This window comes from Harpegnathos saltator, unplaced genomic scaffold, assembly GCF_003227715.2.
Source record: "Harpegnathos saltator strain DR-91 unplaced genomic scaffold, Hsal_v8.6 scaffold460, whole genome shotgun sequence".
NCBI classification, from domain to species: Eukaryota; Metazoa; Arthropoda; class Insecta; order Hymenoptera; family Formicidae; genus Harpegnathos; species Harpegnathos saltator.
Window position 1 is genome coordinate 375,038 of NW_020230273.1, and position 17,178 is coordinate 392,215.

Sequence of the window (17,178 nt, forward strand, 5' to 3'; positions counted from 1 at the left end):
TCCTAGACTCACTAATAACGGCGATTACACGACTTTCTCTCTCTCTCTCTCTCTCTCTCTCTCTTTCTCTGTCTCTCTCTCTCTCTCTCTCTCATTCCTTCTTCCTCGACATACACGCATTAGCCCCGTGTAGGGCAGTAATTTATATGTAGTTAGTTGCAAATGGAATTCCTGCATATAACGTAATCTCTAATGAGGAGCCACGTCGTTGCTGCAATTTTACTACCTCTCGGCCGTGTGCCGTGTATATTCGTACGTGTGTGCATTACTGGATCGAATATTAAAGCCACTATTCGCTGATTCTGATAATGAATATCGGTCAGGGGAAGGACTGAAAAAATTATGCGCAGTCAACGAACACCGCATGCTAGCTGCTCAATTTACACAAACGGATGGAATTACATCCTTCCCGTGTGTTTCTCAGCGTCATAGACGGTAACGAAGGAAAATGTGTGTCGCGTATCGATGACATGCAGGTTCGCGTGTTATATACGCCTGCGAGAGCATCCGCGTACGAAGCTCGTCGACGTCTCGAGAGATCCCCTTCGCGAGCGAAAAAATCATCAATTACCGGCGCGACTTAGTAAATTTGACAGGCTTACCTTGCGAAGGCGGGACTTTCTCGTGGTCGAAATGCGCATCCATTCTCGTTCTCGTCGTGGTTGTCGTCGTGGCACTGACGGTAACTCGGTTACAATTTAATTGCTGTCATTCGCTTCATTCGTATAACCAAGCGAGTCTCTCTCGTTACGGAAGTAATGGTGGAGGAGAGCAAGAGACGGGCAAAGCCGGGGGAGGGAGAAATGGGGAGACCAGAGTGCGGCCAACAGAAGGAAAAGTGCTTAACTTTAGTTCGAAACTTGTGAGAAGGGTCATCCCGCGGGAAATCAATGTCTGACGGTTCAAAGAAGGTCGAAGGAGGACGATGTGCTCGCGCATCGGTATATACGACTGTCGGTCTGTGTGTGTGATGGTTTAATTTGATAACCAACTCGTGCCAACTGAGCGCCGTGCTATATCTTTCATCCGTCTTTCGTATCTCTTTCGACCACTTTGCCTTCGGCGACTTTTCGCCGGTCGCTCCGCCGATTAAACTGCGAGAGGGACTTACTGGGAGAGGATCTCATATTGGGGTGCGGGTGCGGGTGCGGGTGCGGTTGAAGAAACACTGCCGAGTAATTAAATAGGAGATCTGCATTTTACAAAGCAATAAGTTACACGAGAATCCTTACACGAAACCAAAGCCCCCAATTCGAGTCGTGGCACGCGTTTCTTGTTCTCCTGTCATGTGCCTTTCGCCCTTTTTCTTCTCTCCTTCCCTCGGTACAAGTGTAAAACGTAATTGAGTCGAAGGCAAAGTGAATTGCAAGGACAAGAAGCGCGGTGTATTTCATCCTACGTAGAAGATATCCAGTCGCGGAGCTACTTCCTCGTGAGAAAATATACGCACGTGTTCGAGCTGTTGAACAAAAGTACGGATGTATCGCGCACCGAAGTCGAAGCACCGATGAAACCAGTATATAACCAGATTCTAAATTTATTCTTTCCGTGGCCCATTCTTGTCCCTTCTCGCCCAATTTTATAGGTTTCTACTGGAGAGAGAGAGAGAGAGGGAGAGAGAGCAAGAAATTTTGCTTATCTCTATGAAAAATGTATCTCGTTACCGGTAATCGGACGTACTCCAACTTTCGTTCGGCAGCCGTACGCGCACTTCCCATCAATATTTGCGCTCGTATGAAATGGCTCGAATTTCTCTGGAAGACTGGAGAAGGACGACGTCGTTGTCACCGATAGTTAAAGAAGAAAAAAACAAAAAGAAAAGGAAAAATGGACAAGGTAGCGCATCGGACGCGCTACGATCAAGTGCGGCATGCAAACTCGCCACGACATCGAGATTTTCAAGGGAATTATACATAGTTAGCACCTACAAATGTTTATCATCGCTCATCTCCGCGCAGAGGGGCAGGGGTCATGGTCGATTAGTTTAGCGATCTCTTAGCTTAACCCGCAGTTCGAACTTTATATTGTAAATTTGATTGCGTTCGACTAGCCTCCGCGCTAGAGGCAATTTGATTCCCCTTTGCATCGATTTCGTTCTCTGTTTCACGGCGACGAAGAGGAGACTCTACGCGCCTCCCTTAGGTAGCATCGTTCGATTAACACAAAATGTAAAATCTATTATGTGATCTTTTAACCACCGTAACGATAGCGGGCTAACATCGCCCTTGTTTTCGCCAGTCTTTCGTCTCTCCGGACTGTGTGTGATCCTTGTTCGTCACTTTCGCTCAAACATTCAACGGCTCGATATAGTATTTACGTTCTGCTCGACGCCTCGTTGTTTGGAAGTCCGTCTGCACTCTGCCTCACCGATTCTGGTTCAGTCGCGTCTTCGTCGTTCTGATCGGACTCGATGTCCGATGAGGGCTCGGATCAATCACTGTTGACAGAATAGAAAAACTTGTGACTGAACGACAGACAGGAACGAGCATTTTCCCTGGGGGTTTAGCGGACGGACACGAGGATTAAAATATATCCGACGTTTGTAATATAGAATTTAGAATTATATTTATATAATATCTTTTTTTACCTATCACTGTTCTCGCTGGTGGCCTCCTCGCTGCAATCCAAGTCGAGTTCTCCCTGAATGGCGCTCTGCAAATCGTCGATCCTTTGCAACGCCAGTCTGAGGTCGTCCCTAGCCACCTTGGTTTCGGCTTCCGCGGCCTCCAAGGATTTTTCTATGTCGCGACGAGCACGCAGTGCTTCTTGCTCGCGCGAGATTGCCGCGCTGGCTTCGTCGCGCGCGTCGCGTAAAGACCGTTGCAGTCGTCTCGCCGCGTCTTGAGCAGTTTGCTCTTTCGTTCTAAGCAAGGCCGACTCGGTCTGCAACTTGTCGACGCTCTCCTTCAACCGTGCTATTTGTGTCTGCGAAAGTAAAGTGCATTGATTCATTTGTTCGGGATTTATGCTCTTCGCAAATTGGATTAATTCGTGAAACTAGCTTGTAACGAGGTGAAATCGTTTTTCTTCAACAATACCTCCAGCCGCGCTCTCGTGGTTTGTTCCAATTCGAGTTTGCTCTCGAGCTCCTTGGCTCGGAATTCCAAGCGTCTCGTGGCGAGGCTGTTCGCCGTAGGATCGCCGAGTTGCTCCACTGACTCTAATCGCTGCGTTAGTTCCGCCAGTTGGTCCTTTAGAGATGACTTCTCCGCCTCGAGCGCGGCGATCTGCACCTGTGCCTCCTGCAATTGGCCTTGCTCCGCGGAAACTTGTTGCACCGCGGCTCGATATTTCTTCAGTACCTTCGGTCGTAACAAAACAATCCGCACGCTCGTATAATTTTCACTTGAAATTTTCACTATCAATTTTAAATATCGCGAAAGCTACTTGTACATTCTTCGTACGATCTTCACTTCGTTAGTTGAAATCGGCAGTCATAAGTAAATTGATTCATACCAGCGTTTTTATGATTGAAATAAAAAAGATAAAATAAAAAATAATATATATAGTATATTATATAATGTATTATATATATATATAAAAGTCATATATTATATAATATAAAAGTAATATTTCTTATTGTATGATATATGAACTTATAGAGGCAGGGATGCGAAATAACGTACTTCGGCAAGTTCCTCCTCATTCTCCTCCAATTGGGACAACAGTTCCGTGCGTTCGCGATTAGCTGCGTTAGCTCGCTCCTCCGCCTCGGAACGCTGCCGCATAGCTTCTTCTAAGGTCGCTTGTGTCTCATTTAGCTCTTGCTCCAACGCCTGTTTCGCTTTGATCGCCGCTGCACGAGCGCATTCCGCGTCCTCCAATTGATTTTTCAATTGACGCAACGCAGCCTTGCCCGTCGAATCGCCCTTGGATCTTTCGAGCATTGTTTGCGCGTCCCTGAGCAATGCCCTTGTTCTCTTCAAGTCTCTCTTCAACCTGTCCGACACACACACACACACACACACACGTGACAGAAATTGCAATTAGCACGGTGGATCTTGGAGTTATCGTTGCTTCGCCTTATACATTAGAGAAAGCTCGCATTTATTTAAGATTTCTGGCGAGATAACAGTTTCAGTTGGCGAGAAACCGAGTTACTCGTTAGCTCGTTTCACCGGCTCTCTATCGGCTGCATATTTCATTTCTTTTCAACGCGTTCAACTGCCTGCGTCTTGTACGTAAATCAGATGACCGCCATGACAGGTCAACGCGTTGGAGAATCCGCAAATTTTTGCTCACCTCTGCATGGTTTCAGCTTCCGCCGCGCGGTCGGCTCGGTCTTGTTCCTCTATAGCCACCAAGCGGCGCTCCAATTCGTGCTTTTCTCGGAGAAGAATCGTCCTCTCCTCGTGCTCGTTCTCCAGCTGCGACTCCAGAGCCTTGACCTTCTTGTGCGCGTTTCCGCGAACGTCCTCCAACTCCTCGTCGCGTTGCTGCATCTCCTTGCGCATCTCTTTGCGTTGTTGCTCGATGCTCATTTCCAATCTGAGCTTCGCCTGCTCGAGCAGCTGCACTTGTCCCGCAAGGTCGTCCAGCTCCTCCTCCTGATCCTTGGCGCGTTTCTCCAGCTCGTGTTTCGCTTTCTTCAGCTGCGCGACCTCCTCCTCGGTTTTGCCGCCGAAAGTGAGCTCCTCTAATTCTTGGGTCAACGTGCGGAGTCTCTCCTCCTTCAGCTCGATCTCCAGTCGCGCGTCCTGCCAGCAGAGAGCGACGCGCGTTGACCGACTCGCGTTCGGAGACTCCCCCGGGGAGTCCCCCGGGGACTCCCGGGAAAATCCCGAGAGAAGGAACAAGAACAACAGGTAGGGACGAAAGAAAAGAATGTACTCACGCTCAGATTCTGCTCTACTGTGAACTTTTCCGCGATCGCAATCTCCTTTTCCCTCGCTAATCTTTCACGCTGCGCTTTCTCCTGCCTAAGGTCGTTCATCAGATTCTGCGTTTCCGAGTCGAATCTGAATGCAATTAACGAAGAAACGAGATTGCAACAACAATTAAATCTACCGCGCACGCGCGCGCGCCCGCCCGCCCGCCGGCCGGCTACCGTCTAGGCTACCTTCCTATTTCACGCAGACAACATTCAGTTGCGAAAAACATTCTCGAATTCGATTATCTAACGAGATGTTGCAAAACGATACATTCGAGCTGACGAATTAGCCGATCATTGAGAATGCCGTGCCGAGAAGGTGGCGAGAACCGAGAGAAGGGAAGAGAGCTCTGACAGAGGATTTCGGAAGCTGGTCCAATTTCGCCGGCTTTAACCGGCGTCGCTGCTGCATTTAGATGAACAGGAAGCTATCTTTGCGAACGGTCAATTGTGATTTACAGGCGCACCAGACGCGCCGCTGAACGCTGGCAGTGTAGCGCGGATGGCGTTACTGGCCTGGCCGGCTGCCAGAAACACTTGTTGCCGCGAGTGAAATGAGAATAGAGCGAGCTACCACCCGATACCGACTCCGCGCATCATTAACATCATGGATTAAACGCGCGCGCGCGCGCGAAGTACAACATATATATTTCAACGCGCGACACAAAGTGCACAATTTGCACGTAGCCTTGTACGTATAAATCCGTCGAGCCGGCGGCGCTCTGTACGAGAATTTGGACGCGACTCACTTGCGCTGCTTCTTCTCGAGCAAATTGTTCCTGGCCGTCTGTTCTTCCAACAGCAATCTGAGATCGTGCATCTCGCCGTTGAGTTTCTGCACTCGTCGCTTCCACTGTCCGACGACTTGTCGTTGCTCCTCCACCTCTTCGTAAGCATCAGCCAACTGTTCGGACGTTCGGTGTTTGTGAGTAATATGAAGCCGAGGCTGTTCGTTCGGGGCTGCGTTTCTTCGGGGCTCTTTAGAGAACTCACCTTCTTTTCTAACTGTTTCTTCAGACCGACCAGTTGCTCGAGGTCGTCCTCGTGCTGCTGCGCCATTTTCCTCTTGGTGAATTCGAGCTCGCGGATGGCGTGCTCGTATCGTTGTCTGTAGACACCGCCGTCCTCGCCCTCCTCGCCGTCAGAGGCGACTCCGTTCAAATCGGCGGCCCTCGCATAGAGGAGCTCCATTTCCAGCCGCTCGGTCGTCTGCTGGAGGTTCTTGTTGGCTTCGGTCACATCCTGCAGTTCTCGCTCGAGCCGCAGACGCTCCGACGTCTCGGCGTCGATCCTCTCCGCCGCCAGGGTCGACGTTGAATGCTCCTCCGCGAAGTCTGCGGTCATCTCGCTCAGCTTGAACGAGAAAAGCGGATCTTACGTAAGGCTGTAAAACACGATACGCCGGGCGATCGTGTGGATTATCGTTACTTCATGCCTCATAATCAAGAGTTGGAGGCAAATATTCCGCAAGATAGTCGCAAGAACCCTTCGGGATTTCGATCGTGAGAAGGAAATCGTATTTAATGTCTGATTGCAGATTTTCAGTATTGGAAGGAGGGTGGAGGGTGGTGGTGGTGCAGTCTGCGCTATACTGCTAGTGAAATACTGTTTGGAATCATGAGGCGGGGTATATCATCGCATAGAGGTTTCTTAATTATTAATTAATATTATTGTAATATTATATTAATATAATATAATATTACTATTAATTGATATGAAAAATCCTTATGAAATGAGTCTCGGTGATTGTTGGATCATTGGAATTTGGAGGTTTCTTTCTCGGTGGAGATAGTAAATAGTCGCCTCGAGACGCATTTTTCGCTCGTCCTTTCGCTGCATTACCTCCTGTAATCCGTCCGACAGAGTGCGATCCTCGGAGGCGCGAGATAAAGAGTGCCTCGAGAGACTCTTCCCTATACTGTTCGATCTGCTGAAATATTGAAAGCCGCGTATCATAATATTCGTTGCGCTCTGACTCCTTCCGATCGTGATGCGAGGCATGTCCCGTTGTTGATTCGGCAAACTCATCGGCTCGTCCTCCGCTTCGTCCTTGTGGCCGAGGCTGCGCCACTCGTCCATGATGTGGTCGGTGCGCTTCAAGAACTGCGAGATCTTGGACGAGAGGTAGGACGAGGCGGTGGACGGCTCCAGGTGAGAGGCGGTGGGTCTGAAGGATTGCTTCACCCTCTGCCGTTCACAACCCAGCACGAAGTTGAGACTCGCGTCGAACACTACCGGAGCCTGTTCCTTGCTCAAGCCCTCCTGCGCCGCCGGTGGGTACATGCTGCTCTCGCGCGGGTAAGTTCTTCGCGGCGGCGTCGAGAAGGTCGGCGATCCCAGCTGGGAACGACTTGGCGAGGACGCGACGGATGGCGGCGATCTTACGGATCTCGCGGTTAAGGACCTGGCGCGGCGCGACAGACTGAAGGAGGAGACACTGCTGGGTGAGGGACTTCGCAACATGGGGCTCGAATTGCCGCTAACGTGGCCTCCGCTGATCGGTCTCCTGTGATGATTGTATGTCGGCGGCAAGGGTGGTCTCCTCGCCAAGCCCTGCACGGGATTCGGCGGACTTAACAAGCCGTTGCAGCACAGGCTGCTCATCGAGTCGCTTTTCTCGGCCATGCCGAGCCCGAACGACTGCGTCGTGCCCGGGCCCGGGCTTGTGTTTCCCAACGTTTGCGGACGTCGATTGTCGTAGGAGGGAGTCGAGGCGCGCGAGTACACTGTCGGCAGGGACGGCATCTTGATTCGTGTTAGGCCGTGTGAGTTCGAGAAGTTTACTTGACGGATGATATCGCCTGGTCCAGCCGACCGACGAATGGTCAGGTTCGATGGTTAAGCTCGCGCCAGCGTTCACGAGAGAGCATCGTTCCGATCCGTGCGGTGGACGACTGGACGGATTTCCAGCGGCAAGAACGTCGCGACTGACATTTCGAACGGTTTTGCTCTCGCAGCTTTTCGTCGTCGGCTCGAGTCGTCGGCTTCTCAACAGCCGCTTTCCATGTCGGCGAGTTCGGCGTGGAAACGCCGAACGACAACAACGGCGTCCGTATCGGCAAGGAGTCGCGCTGCAACTGCTGCCTCTTCCTGGGTCGGCCGATCGCGCGGCTGCCGGAGGCGGCCGTCCGGCGGAGGAGGCGGTCACCTCCGAGTTATTCTAAGGGAGAGACGGCCAGAGAAAGAGAGAGGAGCCACGGGGCCGATAAAGGTGGAGAGATGTGTACGAGACGGCGATTCTGGTTATCCGCCAGGTTCTCCGTGGATTTCGTGAGAAAAGTATCGGAAGAGAGAGAGAGAGAGAGAGAGAGAGAGAGAGAGAGAGAGAGAGAGAGAGAGAGAGAGAGAGAGAGAGAGAGAGAGAGAGAGAGAGAGAGAGAGAGAGAGAGAGAGAGAGAGAGAGAGAGAGAGAGAGAGAGAGAAGGTGGGAGGGAGAGTATATAGTATTAGCGGCAAGCTCGCGCGGCAAGAAATCTAAGGATCACCTCCGCACTTATAAAAATAGAACAGACGGAGAGAAAGAGAGAGAGAGAGAGAGAGAGAGAGAGAGAGAGAGAGAGAGAGAGGGAGCGCCAGCGAGGAGGAGAAAAATCGTCCCGCGATCAAGAACGAAACTCGGCCGGCGGCGACTCGAGCCGAGAGATTCGACCGTCGGGAATGTTGGAAAAATTTGTCGCGCGATATCGGCTCGATTAGTTACCGTTACTCGAATGTCTGGTAAAAAACGAGTGATCGCTGTAATCGCTGTATAATTGGTAAATGGTAGTCTCGGTTAATTGCAGTTTGCTAAGCGCAGGTGTAGGGAACAGGTGCAGGGAGGAAAGTTGATTGCGTTTCGAATATCCGTCCTCCTCGCGCGTGGGTTGTCGGGATTTTTGCGTATCAGTGGGGTCGGAATGGATGTATATAATGCGCGATCCGCTGGTCGAGTCACGATAATAGTTGCACATGCTCGACACGCGTCCTCTAGCGTGCTTAACCCAATTGCGCGACGTGCGTGCCGCGAATGCCTAAACGGGCGCTTTCGACGCGATGCATCCTTCAAGAGTGCCTCTATTAGATTGATCGTGGCGGCCGGACGCAGAATCATACTGCGACTTAGACGGCGGGACAGAGAGACAGGATACACGCACAGCACCGTTGGTTGCTATGCGCGGTTTCGAGCGGTCGCGGAAGGGAGAAAACCACTGTGCCGAGTAATCGTAGATGAAAGAGTGCGAACGACACGTCGTGAATTCAGAGATTCACAGCGACTCTGAAGCTTTTGACGCTCGTTGTGTGTGAGTTTACCTTCGCTTCCAACTTGTCATTGTCGTGCTTCAAGTGATTACGCTCCTGCTCCAAACGTTCCACTTTCGCCCTGAGAAGCTCGAGCTCTTCCTATTGAAGTGCAGAGATGTGCATTAGACAACAATGATGTCGGGTAGACCACGCTAGAGATCGTTTTTTCTTTCTTTTCTCTCACCGTCCGCGCCTTTAGCTGATCCTCGGTCCGATGAACGTTCAGCAAGGGCGCGACTTTCACGTACAATCTCCACCAAGGCCACTCTCGTACAGACATTAGCTTCCTCACGTTTCTCTGGATGCATCTCACCGCGAGATCTTGCAGCTGCAAAGAGATTCAGCTCGCAATTCGACATGTACACACAGAAATCGTATCGCGGTAATCGTATGACGGTGCCGTTTGTCTCGCCTCGCCGTGCTGTCGCTACAGCGAGGGAAGCATAAGGGGGACGCTTAAGCGAAGACGCTCATCTCTTCTTCTAACAGATTTTAGATTTTAGTTTCAAATAAAAGAGAGAATCTCCTCTAATCGAGGAAACGAGAGAGTGATTTCTCGCGCTCAACCGCGCAAACACCCTTTCCTTCCAAGTGAATTTTTCCGGTTTCGGGAAAAGTACGACAAGAGAATGAGAAGCGAATGAGAAGAACACTCACCTTCAAAGTATTGAGTTTGCGTCGCGCTAGATAGCCCCGGCATCTCGCCTGCAGTAGAATAATATGACCTGTGAGCTTCTCGTCCCTCTGAGCTTCCAGTCGCTCGAGAGTGCCCGACCTGAAGAATATCTGCGAACAAAAGTAGAGGCGGTCCCCGCGTCAGTCTCTCCTCGTCGATGAACATCGTCATCTTCCTTGTCACTCGAGACACAAATTCTATCAGCGCCTGCGTTAATATATCCTCCGATCGAATCCGACCTACACCGAGAGAGGAGGTGCCCGCGCGCGTTCACAGCACGTGCGCGCGCGAATGAGAGAAAAATCTCCGGTCGAACCCGGGTTCAGGGGCAGGATGGGAAATGTTAAAATATGCGCGTGGCACAGTTTTCCGCCGCTTTCAGCGTGTGGAAACGAAGGATGAGCATAAATAGCTTCTGGAGCGTAAACGCGCGCGCCGTGCCGCGCACCGTGCGGCGCGTCTTCTCGATTGCATTAGAGAGAGGATACGCTTTTACATAAGACCGCGTAGTAAGACCAGTGAACGTACTTGGCATCGATAACGCCGTCACTTTCAATTTTATATGTAGCCCCGCGCACGATCCTTACGAATCGTTCGGTTAATCGCGCCGTGCGCGCGCCTCAAGCGCGCTCCCCTTATTATTTGAGAGCATAGATAACGACGGATTAGCTTCCGTCCGAGAAGAAAGGTCGGAGCGATGAAATATCAATGAAGAAATGGGAGACGGCTAATAATTGACGGTGACTCATGGCGCGGCCGCATAGTCGTCGAACGCGCGAGCGAGCGTTTCGTGCTCCGGATTGTGCCGGATCGCTCGATCGTGGAGAGAAGACTGCGCTGTGCCGCGCGAAACCGCCGCGCCGGCCGCCGGAGGATCGCATGCGGACACGCAGAGCGACCGACGCGATCTAATTATCCGGCTGCTCCGGCGAGAGAGCTCCTAATTGCCGAGCGCTATCGGGTTAGTTTGAAAGCAACGATCGCGCAAGACCGTAATCATCATCATCATCACTCGACGGACCTGTCGTCCAATTTCCAGGCATCTGTCGTCCCGGCAACTGTCGATACTGCTGGCACCGCTGGACACCGCGGGGCTCGCCTGCTTCATCCCGATCATCGTCTTCTTCATCTTCTTCGTCTCGGACTCGGCCAGTCTGCGGGCGATCGTCGAGTCGTCGAAGATCTTGATGTCGTCGGCTCGATCGATCGTACCGTAGTACGATTCAGCCGCAGCCTTGAAGTCGTCAGCCGTCTCTCTCTGACTCGGATTGTCCACGGTGTCCTTCCATTCCACCTCGTTCTCGTTGCTCATGTGTCCACTGTCCTCCGAGCAATTCCCGTCCGACGCGTAGCCGCTGTACTCGTGGCCGCTCTTGGACTCGTTCTTCTTCAGCGTAGCGGGCGTCTCCACCGTGACCGAGACCGTCTCCGCCGATCGCGGCTTGATCCAAGCCTCGCGCGTCGTCGTCTCTTTGGAAGCTTCGGCGTTCTTGCAGTTGAAGAAGTTCACCAGGTGTTCGATGTCCTTGGCTCTCTTACCGACGCATTGCTGCTTCCGCTTGGCCTCGAGCGTGCCGCCGTCGATCATGTCACTCTCGTTCCGAGCGATCTTCGACAGGTTGACGGTCTTCTTAGCGAAGTTCCCGAAGGTGTAGATTGTCGTCTTCGCGTCGTTGCAGTCTCGCTCCGCGCTGCTGCCTTTGCTGTGTCTCTCCCAGTTGCGCCTGAGCTCTTGGATATTCCCACAGGGGCTCTCCTTGCTCCTCTTGGACTCGTCGGCGACCTCTTCGGGCTTCTCGCAGCCTTTCGTCCAGTCCCTTCGGCTCGACTTGTGCTCCCGCGCGACCAAGTCCCTTTCTTTTCTCTTCGGAGCTCCCCCCTCCTGCCGCGTGTCGTTATCTCTCGAGGCACCTGCGATCCCTCGCTCTGCTTCTTTGGCCTCTTGCTCGACTCTCGGTCTGTTATCGCTCCTGTTTATCGCTCCCATACCGCTGATATCGGAGCCACGTTTCTCCTTGATAACACGAGCTGCCTTGTCGGCTTTATCGTCGGAAGTCTCTCGATCCTCGTAGACAGTCTCCTTTCTACGCGGAGGAGTGACGTCAGTGACGTCCATTGGCGCGATCGGCGTCATCTCATCGTCATCCTCTAATTGCGCCATCAGCCGCGCGGCTCTCTCCTCTAGGTTGCTCGTCGACACCGAGATCCCGGGGCCGCCCAACTTGGACTTGGCGCTCGCGAGGCTCTCGCGACAGTTCTCGTAGATGCGCTCGTCCGACGCGACATCGAGATCGAGATCGAGATCGAGCTCGAAGCTGATGACTTGGCCGGCCGACTCTCCGACGCGATCTACTTGCGATAGATCGGCGAGAGATCGGCCGAGGCCGGTGGGTCGGGTCGCCGGCAGCGGTATCCTGCTCGGCCTGAAGACCGAGCTGGAGCTGCTGAGCCTCGCGGCGGCGGACGTCCCGCCGGCAGATCTCCTGCATTGATTGTAATCCGCCCTCGGCGTCTGCTGGACGCTCCACAGACTGGTAGACCTGCTCATAGGTGTCAATCTTCTACGGGAGGGCTCCCTCTCGTGAGCCAACGATTCGCCAGCGACCGAGGCTGGGATCGGGATCCCGCGAGGGATACTCGCGGGATAGTTGATGGTCGCTTGGTTGCACGAGGACACGCAGCCCAGGCTGACCGAACGGTCCAAGGTGGCTCTCCCTCGCAAGGCCTCGGGCTTCGCCGGGCGTGTCTTGTCGTTGGGCGTATAAATCAGGCCTTTCTTCAGCAACGCTCGGTCCTCGAGTATCGTGCAAGTGGGAGACGAGCTGGCCGACTTGCAGACCTTTTTCTTGTCGCTCTGGCGTGCGGCGGCGGGTACGACGCTTTTTGCCGTATCCGGCCGGCTCTCGCCCGGGGATCGTCGCGGCTTTGAGGACGGCAACAACAATCGAGTCTTGGAAGCATCCAAATTGGCGGCGGGGCCGCGACGGGCCGGGCTGACAGTCTCGTTAGTGGTCGTCTTCGATATCTTGGAGGTTACCGGCGTTCTCGCGACACGCGATGCCTTGCCCGACGGGGACGCCAAGACGGCGTGGTTCGGTGGGTTTTGCTTTTTCACAGCCGGGGACAAGGATTTCGACACGTTCGGGCTGCTCTTAGCTTTGATTAGGCGCGAGCCGGCGCCGCTGCCGCTGCCGACGGCCCCCCATTTCGACACGTTATCGAACATTTTAAACGAATGGCGGCCGCGAGTCGGTTTCGATAAGGATTTCGATAGGAACGACGGACGGTGTCTTGTTCGGGTCGTTACTTCCGCTCGAGAGGGCACGCTCCGATTCTGCTGCTGTCGGCTTCTGCCGCAGCCGCTAGTTCATCCTTGGTTGTCTCATCCAAATTCTCATGCAGCCCCGGGTAGTTTTCTGCAGCTTTCTGGCGCATTTGGGAATAGAGGAGTGGCCAGCGACGGTTTCTAAGTGTGTTCCTCTCTCTCTCTCTCTCTCTCTCTCGTCTTCTCTCTCACACGTGTCTTCGTTTGATAAACATTAGCTTCGTGATTCACCTTTGAGAGTTCTCTCCCGGTGTGTGACTTTCACTCCTCGTGTGACATTTCGCCGGGATATAATTTTCTTCTCTGGCACACGCGTTGCGTGTGTCTCCTCTGCCTCGCTAGCGAAACGATTTCCTCCTCTGAATTACGGCGTCGTCTTCGACGGGATTCTATCGGAAACTGTAGAAATGAGAAAAGGGATGGGAGGGAGACGCGTGTGTGCGCCTTCCTACGAATTATCGCGAGATTATCCCCGGAGAAATTTCCCTACGGAATTATCTCACGAAATTATCTACCCCAATCAATGTCGTGATCGGCCACAGTCTCGGATCACTGCGGTGTGGTGGATCTCTCTAACCGCGAACGTTCGCACTCGCGCGCTGATTAGACATTAACAAGCCGGCGAAACGATAGCAACTTATCCAGTAAATATCTATAATGAAGGCTGTCTCACGAGGGGAATCTGTTTATATTCCGCTCCGGAGCGTCGGACTAACGACTCGAGGTTTAACTACAGACCACTCGCGCCTTTAACAAGCGCTTATTATTTCCGCTGCGTAATTATGTGACAACACCACATGTTTCAAATAATGTCTGTTGCTGATAGCTCACACACTCGGCGCTGAATAGTTAATTTAATATTTCGCGTGGGCGCTTTATGTAGAAGCGAACCGGCGTGAACAACGTACGGCGGGCCAACCGTTGCTTTCAGAGCTTTCGCTCGTCAAATCCGTTCGAGCGTCGAATTTTATCGCAACGTGGCAACGTCAAAGTGTCAAAAATCTCTGCGTGAAAGTTCCGGCTCAATAGCGATTGGGGCAGGGCTGAAAAACTAGTCACACACACACACACACACACACACACACACACACACACATATATATAGAGTATCTGTGCTCGGAGCTTAACCGCTTATCGCTAAAGTCGGGGATCGTTCGCCGCGCACTTATCGTCGACCCGAGATGGATCGCAACCCCTATCACTGACGCTAGCAAAATCTCGGCGATTCTTGCACTCGCGAAATGAATGGTCGCTGTAAGAGCCTTTTTCTCTCTTCCGTCGGCCAGAACGAGCCGCGACTTAGTGCTGTAAAAGCCGCGCAAAAGTGGATACGCACCCGACCGCGAGGGCACAAGTGTGTGCGAAAAGAGAGAAAGAGAGAACGAGAGACGCGACAGGAGGGGAGGAGGGAGGGGGGCGCGAGGAGTGAGGGAAATAAAGAGGAGAGGATCGAGGTACCGGTGGGAAGGGGGCAGATTATCTTGAAGCCGGTTGCACGCATCGGCCTGCAACTCTCAAATGGCAGGAAGATGCAGCCGGTTAATGCTCGGGTGCCAGCTTATCATTTTCATTGAAGGGATACGCCGTGTCTTCCAGATAAACCGACGCGAGAGTTCGATCGCGAAAGGCCTAACGCGCGCAGAGAGATTCTTAATGTTATGATATATCGAGGAATCTCTTCGAGGCGAGAGGATGACGATATCGGGACGATGTCGCAACGGAGAGGAAAGCTTTAGGAATGTACTGGGTGTCTCTTATTCTCTTTTCTTTTTTTTTTCCCGAAGCGTTTCAGCGGATAACAAGGTACGAAATTTCATCGGGAATGGTGCGTATGTGTGTGTGTGTGTACGACGTAGATCTTGTAATTATTTCCTCTTTGACTATATCGAATTTTTCAAGTCAATCCTTCTGTCGTTAAATCTTTATTACGGGAGAACCGTTGCCCGGCTCGCCGAAGAATTATCGTGATACGCGACTCGCAAACCTGCGTCGCGAATGTATTGAAACGTTGTTGGAGTCGTTCTACCTTCCTTCGACGTAACAGTATCGCCTCTCCTTCTCTTCCTCTCTCTTTTTACGAAATGAGTGGGTTGCGCGAAGAGAGAGAGAGAGAGAGAGAGAGAGAGAGATGCTAATAAGTGCAGAAACCGCGGGCGCGTTGAATTCACTGTATCTTGGTTAATTAAACGCGCAACAGGCGTGTATTGTGCAAAGTACATTTCGCAACGTTGACCGCGCGCTCCTCTCGTCGTTAATTACGCGCGCGACGACGTGTTCGTTCCCGGATAAACATCCGTTAAACGAACGCGCTCCTCCTGCGCTAAAGCCGCCGCCGAAAGCATTAATGTCCTTTTAATAATTACACGCGCGCGCTTCGTCGCGTACAATGTTCACCGTTAATCTCGCGCATGCGAGACGATACATTTTCCACTCGGAGGTACGGTAACCGTTACGCGAATATTATTTTAAATCTCGCGGTCCGCTCAAGTCCGCGAGATAAATTCCATCGCGCGTCCGTCCCTCTCGTTTCTCAAATCGAAACACGATCCGTTTGCGGGCGCGAGTAAAAAGCCCATTCAGCATGAAGCTCGTCGATTAGCGAGATAGACGACCAAGAGCGACGGCGCGTCTTGATCTCGGCCGCGCGGAACGGACATGCGAAGATGATACAGCCGACATGTTGTTCCATATCGAGCTCTGAGGAAAAAGTGTACGCGCGTGTCTCTAAATTTCCGCCTGCTTCGATAAAGTCGCGTTTTTCGCGATCTCGTAATGTAATGTAATTCGGAGTCAGAGTGCAGCACATGCGTCGCGAGAAATTATATTTCTCGTCCGTCAAAGCTTACAAAAAGGGAGAAGAGCTCGGCATTAGATGAATTATATTGTGAACATTACATCGGGCATTCGAGCTCGTTGACAGGTCAAAGAGAGCGGCGTACGAAGGCGAGAACCTACCTACGTCGTGCGGCGTTCACGTTCAAGTGGGGAAGAGCGAAAATTGACCCACGCGGATCTAGAGAGAAGATCGTTGATCTTTGCGGGCGAGTCGATTCTGTTAGTCCGCCGTATAACGATGTACGATCGTAATACCGGCGTCCCGATCGCTCGGCAATGAGAAAGCACTCGAGCGGCTCGGTGCTTTACTTCCAGGCCGATGACGTTTACCGTTATCGAAGCTAACAAGTACCGGTGGCTATAGACTTTCTCCCTCTCTTTCTCCCGCAGGTTAATTAAGAAATCGACTTTCTCTCTTTCTCTCTCTCCCCCCTCCCCTCCCCCCCCCTCTCTCTCTCTCTCTCTCTCTCTCTCTCACACACACACACACACAGTCGCTCCCTTCTTCGCTCGATCGCGGGCTTCGTTGCGAAGCGTGCGGCGCGAAGAACCCGCTGGCCCTACTTCGCCGCTTCTCTTCGCCACCCTTCGCCAATTTTTACCGGAGATTGAAGCGAACCATTTTGTGTGTACGTGCAAGATAGAGGCAATCGACAAGTACAGTTTTCCCCGTTGAATCTATCTATCGCTAGAATGAGCGAGCACGAAGACTAATTTGACGTGAGCTAAAAAAGACGAGCGAATAATTTGACGAAAGAGGGACGTGACGAACGCGTCGCGATCTCAGGAGGCCGCGCGAATTCGTTGTTCGAAGGAAATCTGTGTTGCGTTAACACGGAATAGCGACAGATTATCCGACACATTCATCAATATACATGTATAATGCGTCCCACTCTCGTGACGTGAATGCGCCCATACGCGGATTAACGTGCGTTAATTTCTCCGACGACGTCGCGCGAGGCTATTCTCGCGCGGTTTCCAATCGATCAGACACGTCAATTCCTCGCACAGTCGCTCGGCGATTCGTCGGCTCGGTTCCCTTCGCCGAGCATTCTAAATGATGATTGTCCGTTACCTCGCGGACGAACGCCTTTTTCCGCGGACCGACCGCGGCGGGTCAGTCGCGCAGAGCGGACTGCGACTCGGAGCGACAATACACTCGCACTAAAAACGCATATGTGCACAACTCGA

General features: G+C 52.3%; 1 protein-coding gene across 4 annotated transcripts in view; it reads right to left on the reverse strand.

The window, feature by feature from the left end:
• Window positions 1-1,388: 1,388 nt before the first annotated feature.
• Window positions 1,389-17,178, reverse strand: part of LOC105191674 (Myosin heavy chain-like) — a 51,854-nt gene continuing 36,064 nt past the window's right edge. For 2 of the 4 annotated variants that reach the window (XM_025301969.1, XM_011155227.3), the window contains 11 exons: window positions 9,809-9,937; window positions 9,336-9,479; window positions 9,161-9,250; window positions 5,864-6,223; window positions 5,620-5,774; window positions 4,835-4,958; window positions 4,243-4,697; window positions 3,627-3,939; window positions 3,039-3,302; window positions 2,588-2,925; window positions 1,389-2,437 (listed from right to left, as the gene is read on the reverse strand). In XM_025301969.1, the coding sequence (XP_025157754.1) occupies window positions 2,431-2,437; window positions 2,588-2,925; window positions 3,039-3,302; window positions 3,627-3,939; window positions 4,243-4,697; window positions 4,835-4,958; window positions 5,620-5,774; window positions 5,864-6,223; window positions 9,161-9,250; window positions 9,336-9,479; window positions 9,809-9,937 (2,379 nt within the window). In that variant the 3' untranslated portion in view covers window positions 1,389-2,430. Of the gene's footprint in view, window positions 2,438-2,587; window positions 2,926-3,038; window positions 3,303-3,626; window positions 3,940-4,242; window positions 4,698-4,834; window positions 4,959-5,619; window positions 5,775-5,863; window positions 6,224-6,712; window positions 8,127-9,160; window positions 9,251-9,335; window positions 9,480-9,808; window positions 9,938-10,848; window positions 14,192-17,178 lie in introns of those variants that run through there. The other 2 variants (XM_025301970.1, XM_011155245.3) reach the window with 2 other exon arrangements.